Raw genomic sequence first — 14,093 nt, forward strand, 5'->3', positions numbered from 1 at the left:
AGGAAGATATAATAATTGTAAATAATTGTAGAAGAGCTTCAAAATACATGAAGCAAAACCTGTCAGAACTGCATGGAGAAATAGATTCACAATTATAGCTGCAGACACAAACACTCCTTTTTCTGTAATCAGTAGAACTAGTAGACAGAAAATAAGTGAGGATATGGAAGGACGGAAATGCACTATTACAACTAGGTTCAATTGACATTTATAGAACACTCCACCTATCGACTACAGAACATGTTGTTTTCAAGACAGACCCTATACTAGATCATAAAACAAATGTTAATAAATTTAAAAGAATCAAAATCATTTAAAGTATGTTCTCAGATCATAATGAATAGAATAATTACGTAAAGGTAACAGGAAATTCTCCCTTGAAAATTAAACAACATACTTCTAAATAATCCACAAGTTAAAGGGGAAGTTTCAAGGGAAATTAGAAAATATTTTGAACTGAACAAAACTGAAAATACAACTTATCAAAATTAGTGCAATGCAACTTAAAGCAGTGCTTGGATGGAAATAAATAGCATTAAATGTTTAAAGAAGGAAGGTCCCAAATCAATTAAGCTTCCACCTTAATAAAACTAAAAAATAAGAGAAAAATAAACTCAAAGCAAGCTGCAGGAAGGAAATAATATCACAGCAGAAATCAATGAAATTGAAAAAAGAAAAGCAAAGGAGAAAGTCAATGAAACCAAAAGCTTTGAAAAGACCAATAAAATTAATATGCCCCTAATATGACTGAAAAGAAAAAAGAAGACAGAAATTAACAATATCTAGAATGAAAGAGGAGTTATTACCATGGACCCTGCAGACATTAAAAGGATAATCAGGGAACATTCCAAAAAACTACACAATTTAGATGAAAGGGAACAATTCTTTGGAAACCACAAACCAGTAAAACTCACCTAAAATGAAGTAGATAACTGCATAGCCTTACAATTATTTAAAAAATTGAATTCATAGTTTAAAATGTTTCAAAATATAAATCTCCAGATCCAGATGGTTTCATGGGTTAATTCAACCAAACACTTAAAGAAGAAAGAGTACAAACTCTGCATAGTCTTTTCACAGAAAAATAAAATAGGAAGAAACAATTTCCAAGTAATTTTTATGAGGTCAGTACCATCCTGATCCTAAGATCAGAAAAAGACAGTACAAGAAAAGACAAATACAGACAGACCAATACCCCTCATGAACACAGATGCAAAAATCCTAAACAAAATGCTAGCAAGTCCATATGGAAAGATGCTTAACATCATTAGTTATTAGGAAAATGAAATCAAAACCATGAGATATTACTTAAAACTCACTGCTGCTGCTAAGTCGCTTCAGTCGTGTCCGACTCTGTGCGACCCCATAGATGGCAGCCCACCAGGCTCCTCCATCCCTGGGATTCTCCAGGCAAGAATACTGGAGTGGGTTGCCATTTCCTTCTCCAATAGGATAGCTATAATCAAAAAAGGGGGCAATAACAAGTACTGGTGAAAATATAGAGAAATTGGAACTCATACATTGTTGGTAGAGATGTAAAAAGGCACAGATACTTTGTAAAACAGTTTGATAATGCCTTTAACGCTGCTGCTGCTGCTAAGTCGCTTCAGTCATGTCCGACTCTGTGCGACCCCACAGACGTCAGCCCACCAGGCTCCTCTGTCCCTGAGATTCTCCAGGCAAGAATATTGGAATGGGTTGCCATGTCCTTCTCCAATGCATTCATGCATGCTAAGTCGCTTCAGTTGTGTCCGACTCTCTGCGACCCTATGGACAGCAGCCCCCCGCGCTCCTCTGTCCGTGGGATTCTCTAGGCAAGAATACTGGAGTGGGTTGCCATTTCCTTCTCCAAATTCCTTTAATAGTTAAACATAAAATTATCATTTGACTCAGAAATTCTACTCCTATGTATATATCCAAGAAAGATTAAAACATGTATACACAAAAACTTGTAACTAACAAACTCTTGTTCACAGCAACATTATTCATAATAGTAAAAAATGGAAAAAACAACAACAATAAAATGGAAACAAGCCACATCTACCAACTGACGAATGGATAAATAAAACAAATATCCATATAATGGAATACTAATTTAGCCATTAAAAGGAATGAAGTACAGATACATTCTATAACATAGATAAACGCTGGATCATAGAAAAAGCAAGAGAGTTCCAGAAAAACATCTACTTCTGCTTTATTGACTAAGCCAAAGCCTTTGACTGTGTGGATCACAATAAACTGGAAAATTCTGAAAGAGGTGGGAATACCAGACCACCCGACCTACCTCTTGAGAAACCTGTATGCAGGTCAGGAAGCAACAGTTAGAACTGGACATGGAACAACAGACTGGTTCCAAATAGGAAAAGGAGTACGTCAAGGCTGTATATTGTCACCCTGCTTATTTGACTTATATGCAGAATACATCATGAGAAATGCTGGGCTGGAGGAAGCACAAGCTCGAATCAAGATTGCCAGGAGAAATATCAATAACCTCAGATATGCAGATGACTCCACCCTTATGGCACAAAGTGAAGAGGAACTAAAGAGCCTCTTGAGGAAAGTGAAAGAGGAGAGTGAAAAAGTTGGCTTAAAGCTCAACATTCAGAAAATTAAGATCATGGCATCTGGTCCCATCACGTCATGGCAAATAGGTGGGGAAACAGTGGAAACAGTGTCAGACTTCATTTTTTTGGGCTCCACAATCACTGCAGATGTTGATTGCAGCCATGAAATTAAAAGACGCTTACTCCTTGGAAGGAAAGTTATGACCAACCTAGATAGCATATTTAAAAGCAGAGACATTACTTTGCCAACAAAGGTCTGTCTAGTCAAGGCTATGGTTTTTCCAGTGGTCATGTATGGATGTGAGAGTTGGGCTATAAACAAAGCTAAGTGCCAAAGAACTGATGCTTTTGAACTGTGGTGTTGGAGAAGACTCTTCAGAGTTCCTTGGACTGCAAGGAGATCCACTCAATCCATCCTAAAGGAGATCAGTCCTGGGTGTTCATTGGAAGGACTGATGTTGAAGCTGAAACTCCAATATTTTAGCCACCTGATGTGAAGAGCTGACTCATTTGAAAAGACCCTGATGTTGGGAAAGATTGAGGGCAGGAGAAGAAGGGGACAACAGAGGATGAGATGGTTGGATGGCATCACCGACTCAATGGACATGAGTTTGGGTGAACTCTGGGAGTTGGTGACGGACAGGGAGGCCTGGTTCATGGGGTCGCAAACAGTAAGACACGACTGAGAGACTGAACTGTAACTGTAACAGGGTATAAAATTAACCTGCAAAAGTCAACTTTATTATAATGACAAAATTATAAAGATGGAGAACAGGCTAAACGTCTTCAGGGGCTAGGGAAGAAAGTAAGGAAGGAAGTGGCAGTAGCTACAAAAAAGTAACACAGGTGATTCCTGTGAAGGAACTGTTCTATTTCTTGACTGTGGTGATGGTCACATGAAGCCACCTATGTAATACAATTGCATAGAACTAAACATACACAAACAAATGAGTGCATGTAAAACTGGTGAGATATGAACAAGGTGAGTATACTGTATCAATGTCAGTTTCCCTGATACTCTACTATAAATACGTAAGATGTTACCATTGGGGAAACTGGGTGAAGGGTATACAGGATCCGTATTGTTTTTCACAAGTTCATGTGAACCTACAGTTATCTCAAAATAAAAAAGTAAACAAAAAGTCAACTGGAACTCACATACATTGCTAATAGGAATGCAGAAAGGTATATCTGGAAAATAATTTGTTAATTTCTTATAAAGTTAAACACGCACTGCCTATATGACCCAAGTCTAGGTATTTACCCTAGAGAATTAGAAACTTATATTCACACAAAAACTGTACACAGGTGTATTCAGCAGCTCTATTTTTAATTGTTAAACAATTTAAATGTCCTTCAGGAGTTAAATGGATACATAAACTGTGGTATATCCAGACAACAGAATACTACTTAACAATACATAGGATTGAACCCCTGATACATGCTACAATTTGTACTAATCTCAAAGATAGAATGCAAGACTTCAGTATGAAAAAGGTTACTTACTATATAATTCCATTTGTATGACATTCTTAAAAAGATAAAACTATAGTCATGTAGAAGAGTAGTTACCAGGAGCTAGAATGGGGGAAGGGTATGACTATAAAGGGTTAGTACAAGGGATTTTTTTGGTACCCTGGTTCTGATAGTGATCACAGGAATCTATACCTGTAAAATTCACAGAACTGTGCACTAAAATAAAAAAGTCAATCTTTCATTTGTTAATTAAAAATTAAAGGAAATTTTTAAAAAGGCAATTTTGACATCTAAAACTTATAGTTTATAATGTATAGTTAATACATTCAAAGGGGCCATTTAGAATTTAGTCTGCAGCATAATTCCAGATACAATAGTATGGAGCTCACAGAGCAGTACATGAAAATTTCTTAACTCAAACTTCAACTAGGAAAAAAGAAGCTTTGGTTTTAATGTCAAAAATGCTCAGTATACACCATATAAAGAACATTTATTTTAGTTACATTTACATGAATTATAGCTGAAAACAACATGCTGAATAAACATCCATTAATTTTTTCTAATGTTAGTTTTGCTGATACATAAATGATAGCCATAATAATCATTAATAGTAAATAAACAGGTTGCATGACCTATAATTAGACTAAAGCCATATTATATTAGACTCAGATAATTTGAGACTAAGAAAAATTTTATAACTCTTCGATTAAGATATTAGATTAAAAGCCAGGGCATTATATCAAATCAAGAGTGATATGCATTATAATCAAATAAATTATTATCTGTGGTGAAATAAGAAAGTGTTAATTATTAATTACTAATATTTATTAATAATTAATAATTATTAAATTAGAAAATTTAAGTAAATAATCCACTTTATAAAAATCCTTGAAGACACAAAGTATTTTTAAACTGTATCCTAAATGCAACATTCAAGTCAAGGAAATGGTAAATGATATGCATTCAAGTCAACTAAGTTAAAAATATTACTTAGCTACAATTATATCTGGAAGCATATAGGTTTTTAATTATGTCTATGATTACTCTGAACTTACAAAGAGGAAATATGAGCTCAACCTATCTATCTATGAAATATGAACTCAACCTATCTACGAAACGGATCAGACCTTCAGCTGCTTCCAGACGGCTTTTGCATTAAACTGAACAATCTATACAGAAATTCCAATGATGACATAAATCTGCATGTTCTGGATTTCCTTCACATTTTATGGAACATTGGTCCCACTGTAGCTATAATATCTGCATAGGGAGCACTCTGGCTCAGCTCAATAGCCTGCTGTTTTTTTAGGACAAGAAAGCTATAAAATTTGGCAGCAGTTTGTTTTCGGTCACTATTTCTGCAGAGCTTCATCAGACTAAAGTACTGCATTCCCATCTTGTTGGATTCCTGGGAAAACAATTATAAAAGAGGAAAGGGAAATAAGATCATTAGAAACAAAGCAGGCTGTGGATGTATAATGAACAACAAATATTGGTATTTTTGATAAGTGACTGAAATTCTTAAATGGAGAAATGCAAATGATTCATTAGAACATAAGAAAAACATAGGTCATTGAGCACAGCTTGGTTCATTGAGAAAATACACGCAAAAGAACTCTAAAGTGTTACACAAATTTCTAATGTGTTATACAGATGTTAGGTCTATTGATGTTAACATAAATGACTCATGCGGAAAGTGCAATTAATTGAGACTTGCAGGCAGAAAAAAGTCCACAGGACCTTGGGAATCTTCAAAAATAACGATTATCAGCCCATCAGGTTTATTTTATAGGTACTGCAGTGTGGGGTTAACTAAACAACTCTAGTGGTAAATGTAATGGCAGGGGAATATGACTAAATAAACATCTCCCAGTTTCTTTGCACAGATTAAAAAGACATTGGTTCACTACATTGGTTCACTTGAAAAACTGAGGTACAATAAAATATTTAATTAGACTGCACTTGGAATCAGATTTCTAGAGTAGGAGTATTGTGTTTTAGTTAGAAAGACTATGGTTAATACTGACCAGTATCCCTGTGACAATTGTACTAATTTGGTAGCTGTGAAGCTTTTTTTTTTTTTTTAAAAGACCATATAAAAGGGTTTTTTTTTTTTTTTTTGCCAGTCCATAACATTTAACTGGTGGCTCAGATGATAAAGAATCTGCCTATAATGCATGAGACACAGGTTCAGTCCCTGGCTTGGGAAGATCCCTGGGAGAATGGAATGACTCTACCCACTCCAGTATTCTTGCCTGGAGAATTTAATGGAGAGAGGAGTCTAGTGGGCTACAGTTCATGGGGTCACAAAAAGTCAGACACAAGTGAGCAACCAACACTAACTTTTAACAAATTGACAAGTTACATATTTTATCATACTTTAATCTCAACCAAAGGAGTAGCACAGTGTCAGCAACCTTTGAGATGGCATGCCAAGCCTTCATTTATTCCCTCTCTTTGAAGGAGACAAGATGTGGATTGGTTGGTTTTCCCCAGGGAGAGAGCAGGAACAGCCTTGTAAATTTCAAGAATCCTTTTGAAAAACACCCTGAGAGGATTATTCTGTTTCCTCCAGGAGCTCCTCTAAAATGAAGGTAAAGAAATAAAGGAAGAAGAGAAATACAAAGTGGAAGACTTATCAGACTTAGAGAAAGCTGAAACCTAAATGCCAGTAGAGAGGATAGCCAGCAAAAGATACAGATACAGAACCTAAACCCTGCTTATGGAAAGCATTTTAGGAACTTACTTGGAGAACAAGAATTTTTGAGGAATGTAGTAACCTCTAGACTGAGATTAGTGAACTGCAATATCCAATGGATTTTCAGCCTCTAGCCAGCCCTGCTTACTTCTGACTGGCTAGACCCTATGACCCAAATTGGCATATGCCAATTCCTTAATCAATCTTGTTCCTTCCATTTCTCATGACTAATAGGGATTTTACACATTTCAGTGGTTTTTGTATGCCAATCAAAAAACTCACTAGTTTGTCTAAAGTCTGAAGTCAGGGGAGATTCTGTCAGCAACCAAGGACCTCTCAGTTCAGTCCCAAATGGGTTTTTCCTCCAACTGCAACTCAAAGCTTCACATCTGTCTTCCTCTCCCTATAGAGTTTATTTGTGCCACTAAATGTGTAAATGTATATAGACAGAACTTTACTTTCCCTCTAGCTTCTCTAATTGTTTAATATATTTTACAGTGTCTATTATATCACATTGTTAAAGCCAGTCATCTATTTATCTTTACATTTCAAAAATCTGGACATAAGGCCAGCATTTACTTATGCTCAGTATTTAATGGTGAAATTTGAGTGTAAGTACAATAAAACATGAAAACTGTGGGAAAAAAGCATTTCCACCAGTGAAAACCTTTCCATGAGAACATGCCTCTTGCAAAGGATCTCCTTCATCCTTCTCCGAAAGAGGAGAAGAGGAAACACGGGAAGAAGCACTTGATCCAGAGCCCCAATTCCTACTCTATGGATGTGAAATGCCCAGGATACTATAAAATCACCACTGGCTCTAGCCGTGCACAAACACTAGTAGTTTTGTGTGTTGGCTGCTCCTTGTTCTTGCCACCCTACAGGAATAAAATCAAGGCTTCCTGAAGGATGCTGCTTCAGACAGAAGTAGCACCAAAGAATCCAAAATCAAGATGAGTGGGAAACCATCCCAACAAACACATTTGAATAAAACAGAAACAAAACCCCTAAATGAAACAAAACCTAGGAAAAACTCAGTGATTATAGGCAGCAGTATGTCATAAGCTAGAAATGAAGTGTGAAGTTAAAAACATGAGAATTCCTTAAAAGGCTACTTGGAAACAACTAGACCCTCAGGTTTACTCCACCACCTCACAGAGCCAGGAGACCATTAGTTGTCTTTCTGGAGATACCAACCATGAGGTTTTAGACTTGGGATATGAGGCACTGTGGATAGTGGAGGAGAAGTATTACAAACTGGGGGATTAAGAGAAATTCTAATGTCTAAACAGTGAGACTGCCAGCTTTTCCCTTACACCCTTTTGGTTCCTCAACCATGGACGTCATGCTTATATCTTCTAGACAGTAGATCTGACCATGCAAAAATAGACCATTCCAAGGAAAAAAATTCTATAGATCATGACATCTGTGTGCGTATGTATTGGCAGGGGTGGGGACACCCAAAATTATCGTGCTATGAAGACAACAAGGCTATAAGCCCCACTCATGCTTATATAACCTCCAATCAGCTTTTTGTTGTCTCATTCTTAAACAAAAACCAAAGATCTATTAAACACTTGGATAAAATTTCTAATATCTAAGAGAATCACTAAGGAAACAGACAATGTGGGCAGTAGAAGAAAGCTATAACCTCTGAAAATTAAGAGAAGATACCATCCACAAAAAATGATTAGGATGCTATTGAGAGAAAACAGATCAGTGGTTGCTGGGGTCTGGGGGAGGGGGACCAGTGGGGAAGGTGAAACAAGGGATTATCAAGAGACACAAGGAAACTTCTGGAGATTATAGATATGTTCACTATCTTGACTGTGGTGAGTTTCCATTGGTACACACATACATCAAAATTTATCTAACTGTATATTTTTAAATAGGTGTGGTTTATTGTTATGTTAATCATACTTCAATAAAACTATTAAATATAAATAAATAGATTGTGAGAGTCACTCAGTAGTGTCCGACTCTTTGTGACCCCATGGACTATACAGTCCATGGAATTCTCCAAGCCAGAATACTGGAGTGGGTAGCTGTTCATATGCTATAAAATAAAATAATTTAAAAATAAAATAATTAATAATTAAAAACCGAGAAAAAAACTCCTGGAAAACAAAAAAATTATAAAGATGAGGATAAAGCTGAAGAAATCTTCTAGAGAGCAATAAAGAAGAACTATGGATGGAGGTTCATGACATTGTATAGGGGTTAGGAATCAAGACCGTCCCCAAGAAAAAGAAATGCAAAAAGGCAAAATGGTTGTCTGAGGAGGCCTTACAAAGAGCTGTGAAAAGAACAGAAGCAAAAGGCAAAGGAGAAAAGGAAAGATACACCCATTTGAATGCAGAGTTCCAAAGAACAGCAAGGAGAGATAAGAAAGCTTCCTCAGTAATCAATGCAAAGAAATAGAGGAAAACAATAGAATGGGAAAGACTAGAGATCTCTTCAAGAAAATTAGAGATACCAAGGGAACACTTCATGCAAAGATGGGCTCAATAAAGGACAGAAATGGTATGGACCTAACAGAAGCAGAAGATATTAAGAAGAGGTGGCAAGAATACACAGAAGAGCTATACAAAAAAGATCTTCCTGACCCAGATAATCATGATGGTGTGATCACTCACTTAGAGCCAGATATCCTGGAATGCAAAGTTAAGTGGGTCTTAGGAAGCATCACTAAGAACAAAGCCAGTGGAGGTGATGGAATTCCAGTTGAGCTATTTCAGACGAGATCTGGCGTGTTCAGGGTGGTATGGCCATAGACAAGTTGAGCTATTTCAAATCCTAAAAGATGATGTTGTGAAAGTGCTGCACTCAATATGCCAGCAAAATTGGAAAACTTAGCAGTGGCCACAGAACTGGAAAGGGTCAGTTTTCATTCCAATCCCAAAGAAAGGCAATGCCAAAGAATGCTTAAACTACCACGCAATTGCACTCATTTCACATGCTCCAAAGTACTGCTCAAAATTCTCCAAGCCAGGCTTCAATAGTACATGAACCGTGAATTTCCAGATGTTTAAGCTGGATTTAGAAAAGGCAGAGGAACCAGAGATCACACTGACAACATCTGTTGGATCATCGAAAAAGCAAGAGAGTTCCAGAAAAACATCTACTTCTGCTTTACTGGCTATGCCAAAGCCTTTGACTGTGTGGATCACAATAAACTGGAAAATTCTTCAAAAGGTGGGAATATCAGAGCACCTGACCTGCTTCCTGAGAAATCTGTATGCAGGTCAGGAAGCAACAGTTAGAACTGGACATGGAACAACAGACTGGTTCCAAATAGGAAAAGGAGTACATCAAGGCTGTATATTGTCATTCTGCTTATTTGACTTATATGCAGAGTACATCATGAGAAATGCTGGGCTGGAGGAAGCACAAGCTGGAATCAAGATTGCCAGGAGAAATATCAATAACCTCAGATATGCAGATGACTCCACCCTTATGGCACAAAGTGAAGAAGAACTAAAGAGCCTCTTGAGGAAAGTGAAAGAGGAGAGTGAAAAAGTTGGCTTAAAGCTCAACATTCAGAAAATTAAGATCATGGCATCTGGTCCCATCACGTCATGGCAAATAGGTGGGGAAACAGTGGAAACAGTGTCAGACTTCATTTTTTTGGGCTCCACAATCACTGCAGATGTTGATTGCAGCCATGAAATTAAAAGACGCTTACTCCTTGGAAGGAAAGTTATGACCAACCTAGATAGCATATTTAAAAGCAGAGACATTACTTTGCCAACAAAGGTCTGTCTAGTCAAGGCTATGGTTTTTCCAGTGGTCATGTATGGATGTGAGAGTTGGGCTATAAACAAAGCTGAGTGCCAAAGAATTGATGCTTTTGAACTGTGGTGTTGGAGAAGACTCTTGAGAGTCCCTTGGACTGCAAGAAGATCCAACCAGTCCATCCTAAAGGAGATCAGTCCTGGGTGTTCATTGGAAAGACTGATGTTGAAGCTGAAACTCCAATACTTTGGTTACCTGATGCGAAGAGATGACTCATCAGAAAAGACCCTAATGCTGGGAAGGATTGGGGGCAGAAAAGGAGAAGGGGACGACAGAGGATGAGATGGCTGGATGGCATCACTGACTCGATGGACGTGGGTTTGGGTAGACTCTGGGAGTTGGTGATGGACAGGGAGGCCTGGTCTGCTGTGATTCATGGGGTCACAAAGAGTTGGACACGACTGAGCAACTGAACTGAACTGAACTGACTGATACAGCTTATAAAAAATTTCACTATAGAGTAATTTGGCCTCAACAAGAACACAGTGAAAATGGTTTCATTTTTATTAATATCTAGAGGATTTAACTCAACTATTTATTTATTTTAAAACTAAAAACAGTGTTGATAAACCCTACGAAGTCTTACCTGCAAACTATGTAACATCTTAAGTATTCTTGAATTCCATCTTTCTGCTTCAATGCTTTGTTCATTCCCCCATGATTCCTGTTTGAATAATTGATAAAATATTTCCCTTAATCAAAAGTTACTGAATGTTTACTATCTGCCAACCATAGTGTAGAAAGAAATACAAGACACACAACCGTTAACACGGGGTCCTGCCAAATAAGGAGGTTATCATCTGCAGTCGAGAGAATAAGACTAACAAACAGATATAGCTCAGTTTTTATAGCCTGATATCTATGCTCCCAGGCTATCTTCTGACAAGGGGCTCCAGAGTAGGAGATTCTGCATCTGTATTGGTGATGCATCCCAGGCATTGTGCCCTTACTTTTAAAAGTAAAGATGAGTGCTCGCTTCGGCAGCACATATACTAAAATTGGAACGATACAGAGAAGATTAGCGTGGCCCCTGCGCAAGGATGACACGCAAATTCGTGAAGCGTTCCATATTTTTGAAAACAGAAAAAAAAAAAAAAAGTAAAGATGACCACTTTTGGCTAGGACTGTCTCAGCTCTGGTCAATCTGAACTCAGATGACAGGAGTAAACATAAAGCTAGAGAAGAACTGCACTGTAAAGATGTTTATTTGAATTTATCTGGTGATATAAAGGTTCTAACAATAACTGATGTTTAGTGAGTTGTGTCCAATTGGGTTAGGAACCTTTCAAATTTCAAGGGTGCCTTGTCCAAAAAAGATCAACACACTGCCTTTCATGTTATGTGAATAGATACAACTTTTCAATCTTATTTTCAGTTTTTAGTCACTTGCAGAAAGACTGTAATATTTAAAAACTGTAGACTTCAAATCCCTTCACAGGAACTCACTCTAAGTTTCCTTACCAACTAACAACTTATAAACTGAGAACAGAACTGAGCATAGGACAGGTGCTGATAAGTCTGATAAAAAAGCATGCCTACAAAGGGTCTGGGGCGGGGGGTGGGCATGGGCAAGTGGCACAGATTTGACCTATTAATACTTTATAATTTTTCCTGTTATCTCTGTTATCATGCAACCTAACAGCTACTGTGTTACCCTTATCACAGCTCCACTGTTTGTCAAGCTTTCATGTATACCTCTGGAGCCCAGACACTTCCTAACAGTGCTTTCAATTTCATCGACTCCAAGATGACTTCAGAAAGCTTCAGAATATCCTATATGATATTTTAAATCATCTAAGGCTAAAGGGACTGCCAAGTCCCCAGTCCTGCCAGCTGCACTGGCTTTCTGGTTCTGCCTATACAGCATCTTTTATTACATTTCAAAGAGACTGATCTGAAAATATGGTCAATATTATTCTGAAGAGTTTTCTAAATTCTTCTAGGTAAAATTTAAGTTTATTCATTACTGGTTGATTCTGGGATAAATTAGTTCACCCCATTACTAATGTTTTATTTTATTGTTAAATACACAAAAGCTACTTTTCAAATGTGAAAAGTAATGGCCCAACTCCTTGTTAAAGACCGATGAGACTGCAGCTTCATTTATATTGCACAACTAAACTAACCAGGAAAAGCCTCAGAAAAAGTCGTCTGTACACTTTGCTGAAGCCTGTCTACTTGATCTATCTGGATATTCTACAGCTGAGTCCATTGTGTGGAAAGCCTAGTTGATTATTAAAACAGTTGAACTTGTGCTATGCTATGGTTTTCTTGACCAAATGTGAAAATATCCTGTGTCTAGAAGCAAAGAGAAAGGTGAAAGTAACTCAGCTGTCTTCTGGTTCAGCTGTTTGGATGTTTCAGGTAAAAATTTCAGGTATTTATTCTGTCCTAGATTATCCAGAGAATTCAGTCATATGAAAAAAATCCAATTTAATAGACTTGGAACCCATTATAATTTATCTGAAAACAAACTAACATTAGGCATTAGTAGGTGCTTCAATATTATTTACCAAGAAACTTTCTGTCAAAATTTATTACAATCTTAAAAATGCCTTCAGCACTGTGGGACAGGGATTATAGAAAGGAGACAGTAATCTCTGTGGAGTCAGGTGAGTCAGATATTAGCTTGGGCTTTGCTATTGACTTGTGGTCCTCTGTGCAGACCATCCCCTTTGAACCTTTTATTCCTTTACCCGAAGTTTATGCTTTAATCTTCAATTCCATTCTTATTCTATTTCCACAAATGGAGAACAGATAAGAAATACAGTCAGGAATGGGAAATGGTCAGTAAAGACCATTCCCTTTTTCTGATCTCTGGAAGTCAGAACATTTTTTTCATTTGAAAAATGAAATTTCGAATGTCTTAAGGCATACCCCTGATACAGCTCTGTTTCTTTAGAGATGTTTTAAGAATAACTTAAAAAAATGACTCTCAACATTTTAACCAGGACTATATTTGATAAGCATAAAAATCTCTTACCTTTAAAAACATTACTTAAAATTTTAAAATAAATCAAAGAAAGAATAAAAGATCAAAGCAACTCTACATATGCTCTGTCAAGCTAATCATACACATCTTTGTTAAGATCACAAATTTAAACTGCAATTTTAGAAAGTAACATGACAGCTAAAAATAATTTTGGGGTAAATAAGGTGTTAACTATTTAGGAACAAAGTTTTAAAGAACATTCTCAAGACTATACATCTATTTACCAATTCCATTGGACAATTTTCAATTTCCTGTGCCAAGATGGCATTTGTTGAAGATGATTCCTCAGCAGCTGAAGACACCATTTCAACAATATCCTGCTAAAGCAAATTCGGGAAATATAGGTAAGTCATCACAGTAGTAGTAGTCATCACAGGAACAATCTCATTTTGTTAAATGATTTAATCACATGGATGCTCATTTCTAAAACTAATTTAAAATACTATCTGCATTCTCAAAATATCATTTCTGAAATATCCCAGACTTAAATATTCCTGTTTTCTTTATGCCTCCCACACATGAAGAACTTGCATGTTCTGCCCTCCTTGCTTTTTTCCTCCTATAT

The 14,093-nt window shown here is 36.9% G+C and overlaps 1 protein-coding gene and 1 non-coding gene across 2 annotated transcripts in view; one reads left to right on the forward strand and one right to left on the reverse strand.

Annotated features, from left to right (window-relative positions):
• Positions 1-4,916: 4,916 nt before the first annotated feature.
• RAD21L1 (RAD21 cohesin complex component like 1) overlaps positions 4,917-14,093 on the reverse strand; it is a 34,218-nt gene continuing 25,041 nt past the window's right edge. Inside the window, exons 8-10 of the mRNA XM_043884900.1 lie at positions 13,753-13,848; positions 11,123-11,200; positions 4,917-5,451 (exon numbers count right to left, since the gene is read on the reverse strand). Of these exons, the coding sequence (XP_043740835.1) occupies positions 5,263-5,451; positions 11,123-11,200; positions 13,753-13,848 (363 nt within the window). The 3' untranslated portion in view covers positions 4,917-5,262. The remainder of the gene's footprint in view (positions 5,452-11,122; positions 11,201-13,752; positions 13,849-14,093) is intronic.
• On the forward strand, positions 11,505-11,611 carry LOC122682377. Its single transcript, XR_006337379.1, has one exon. It is a non-coding gene; the product is annotated as a U6 spliceosomal RNA (small nuclear RNA).

The sequence above is a fragment of the Cervus elaphus genome, chromosome 23 (genome assembly GCF_910594005.1).
Source record: "Cervus elaphus chromosome 23, mCerEla1.1, whole genome shotgun sequence".
Taxonomy (NCBI): domain Eukaryota; kingdom Metazoa; phylum Chordata; class Mammalia; order Artiodactyla; family Cervidae; genus Cervus; species Cervus elaphus.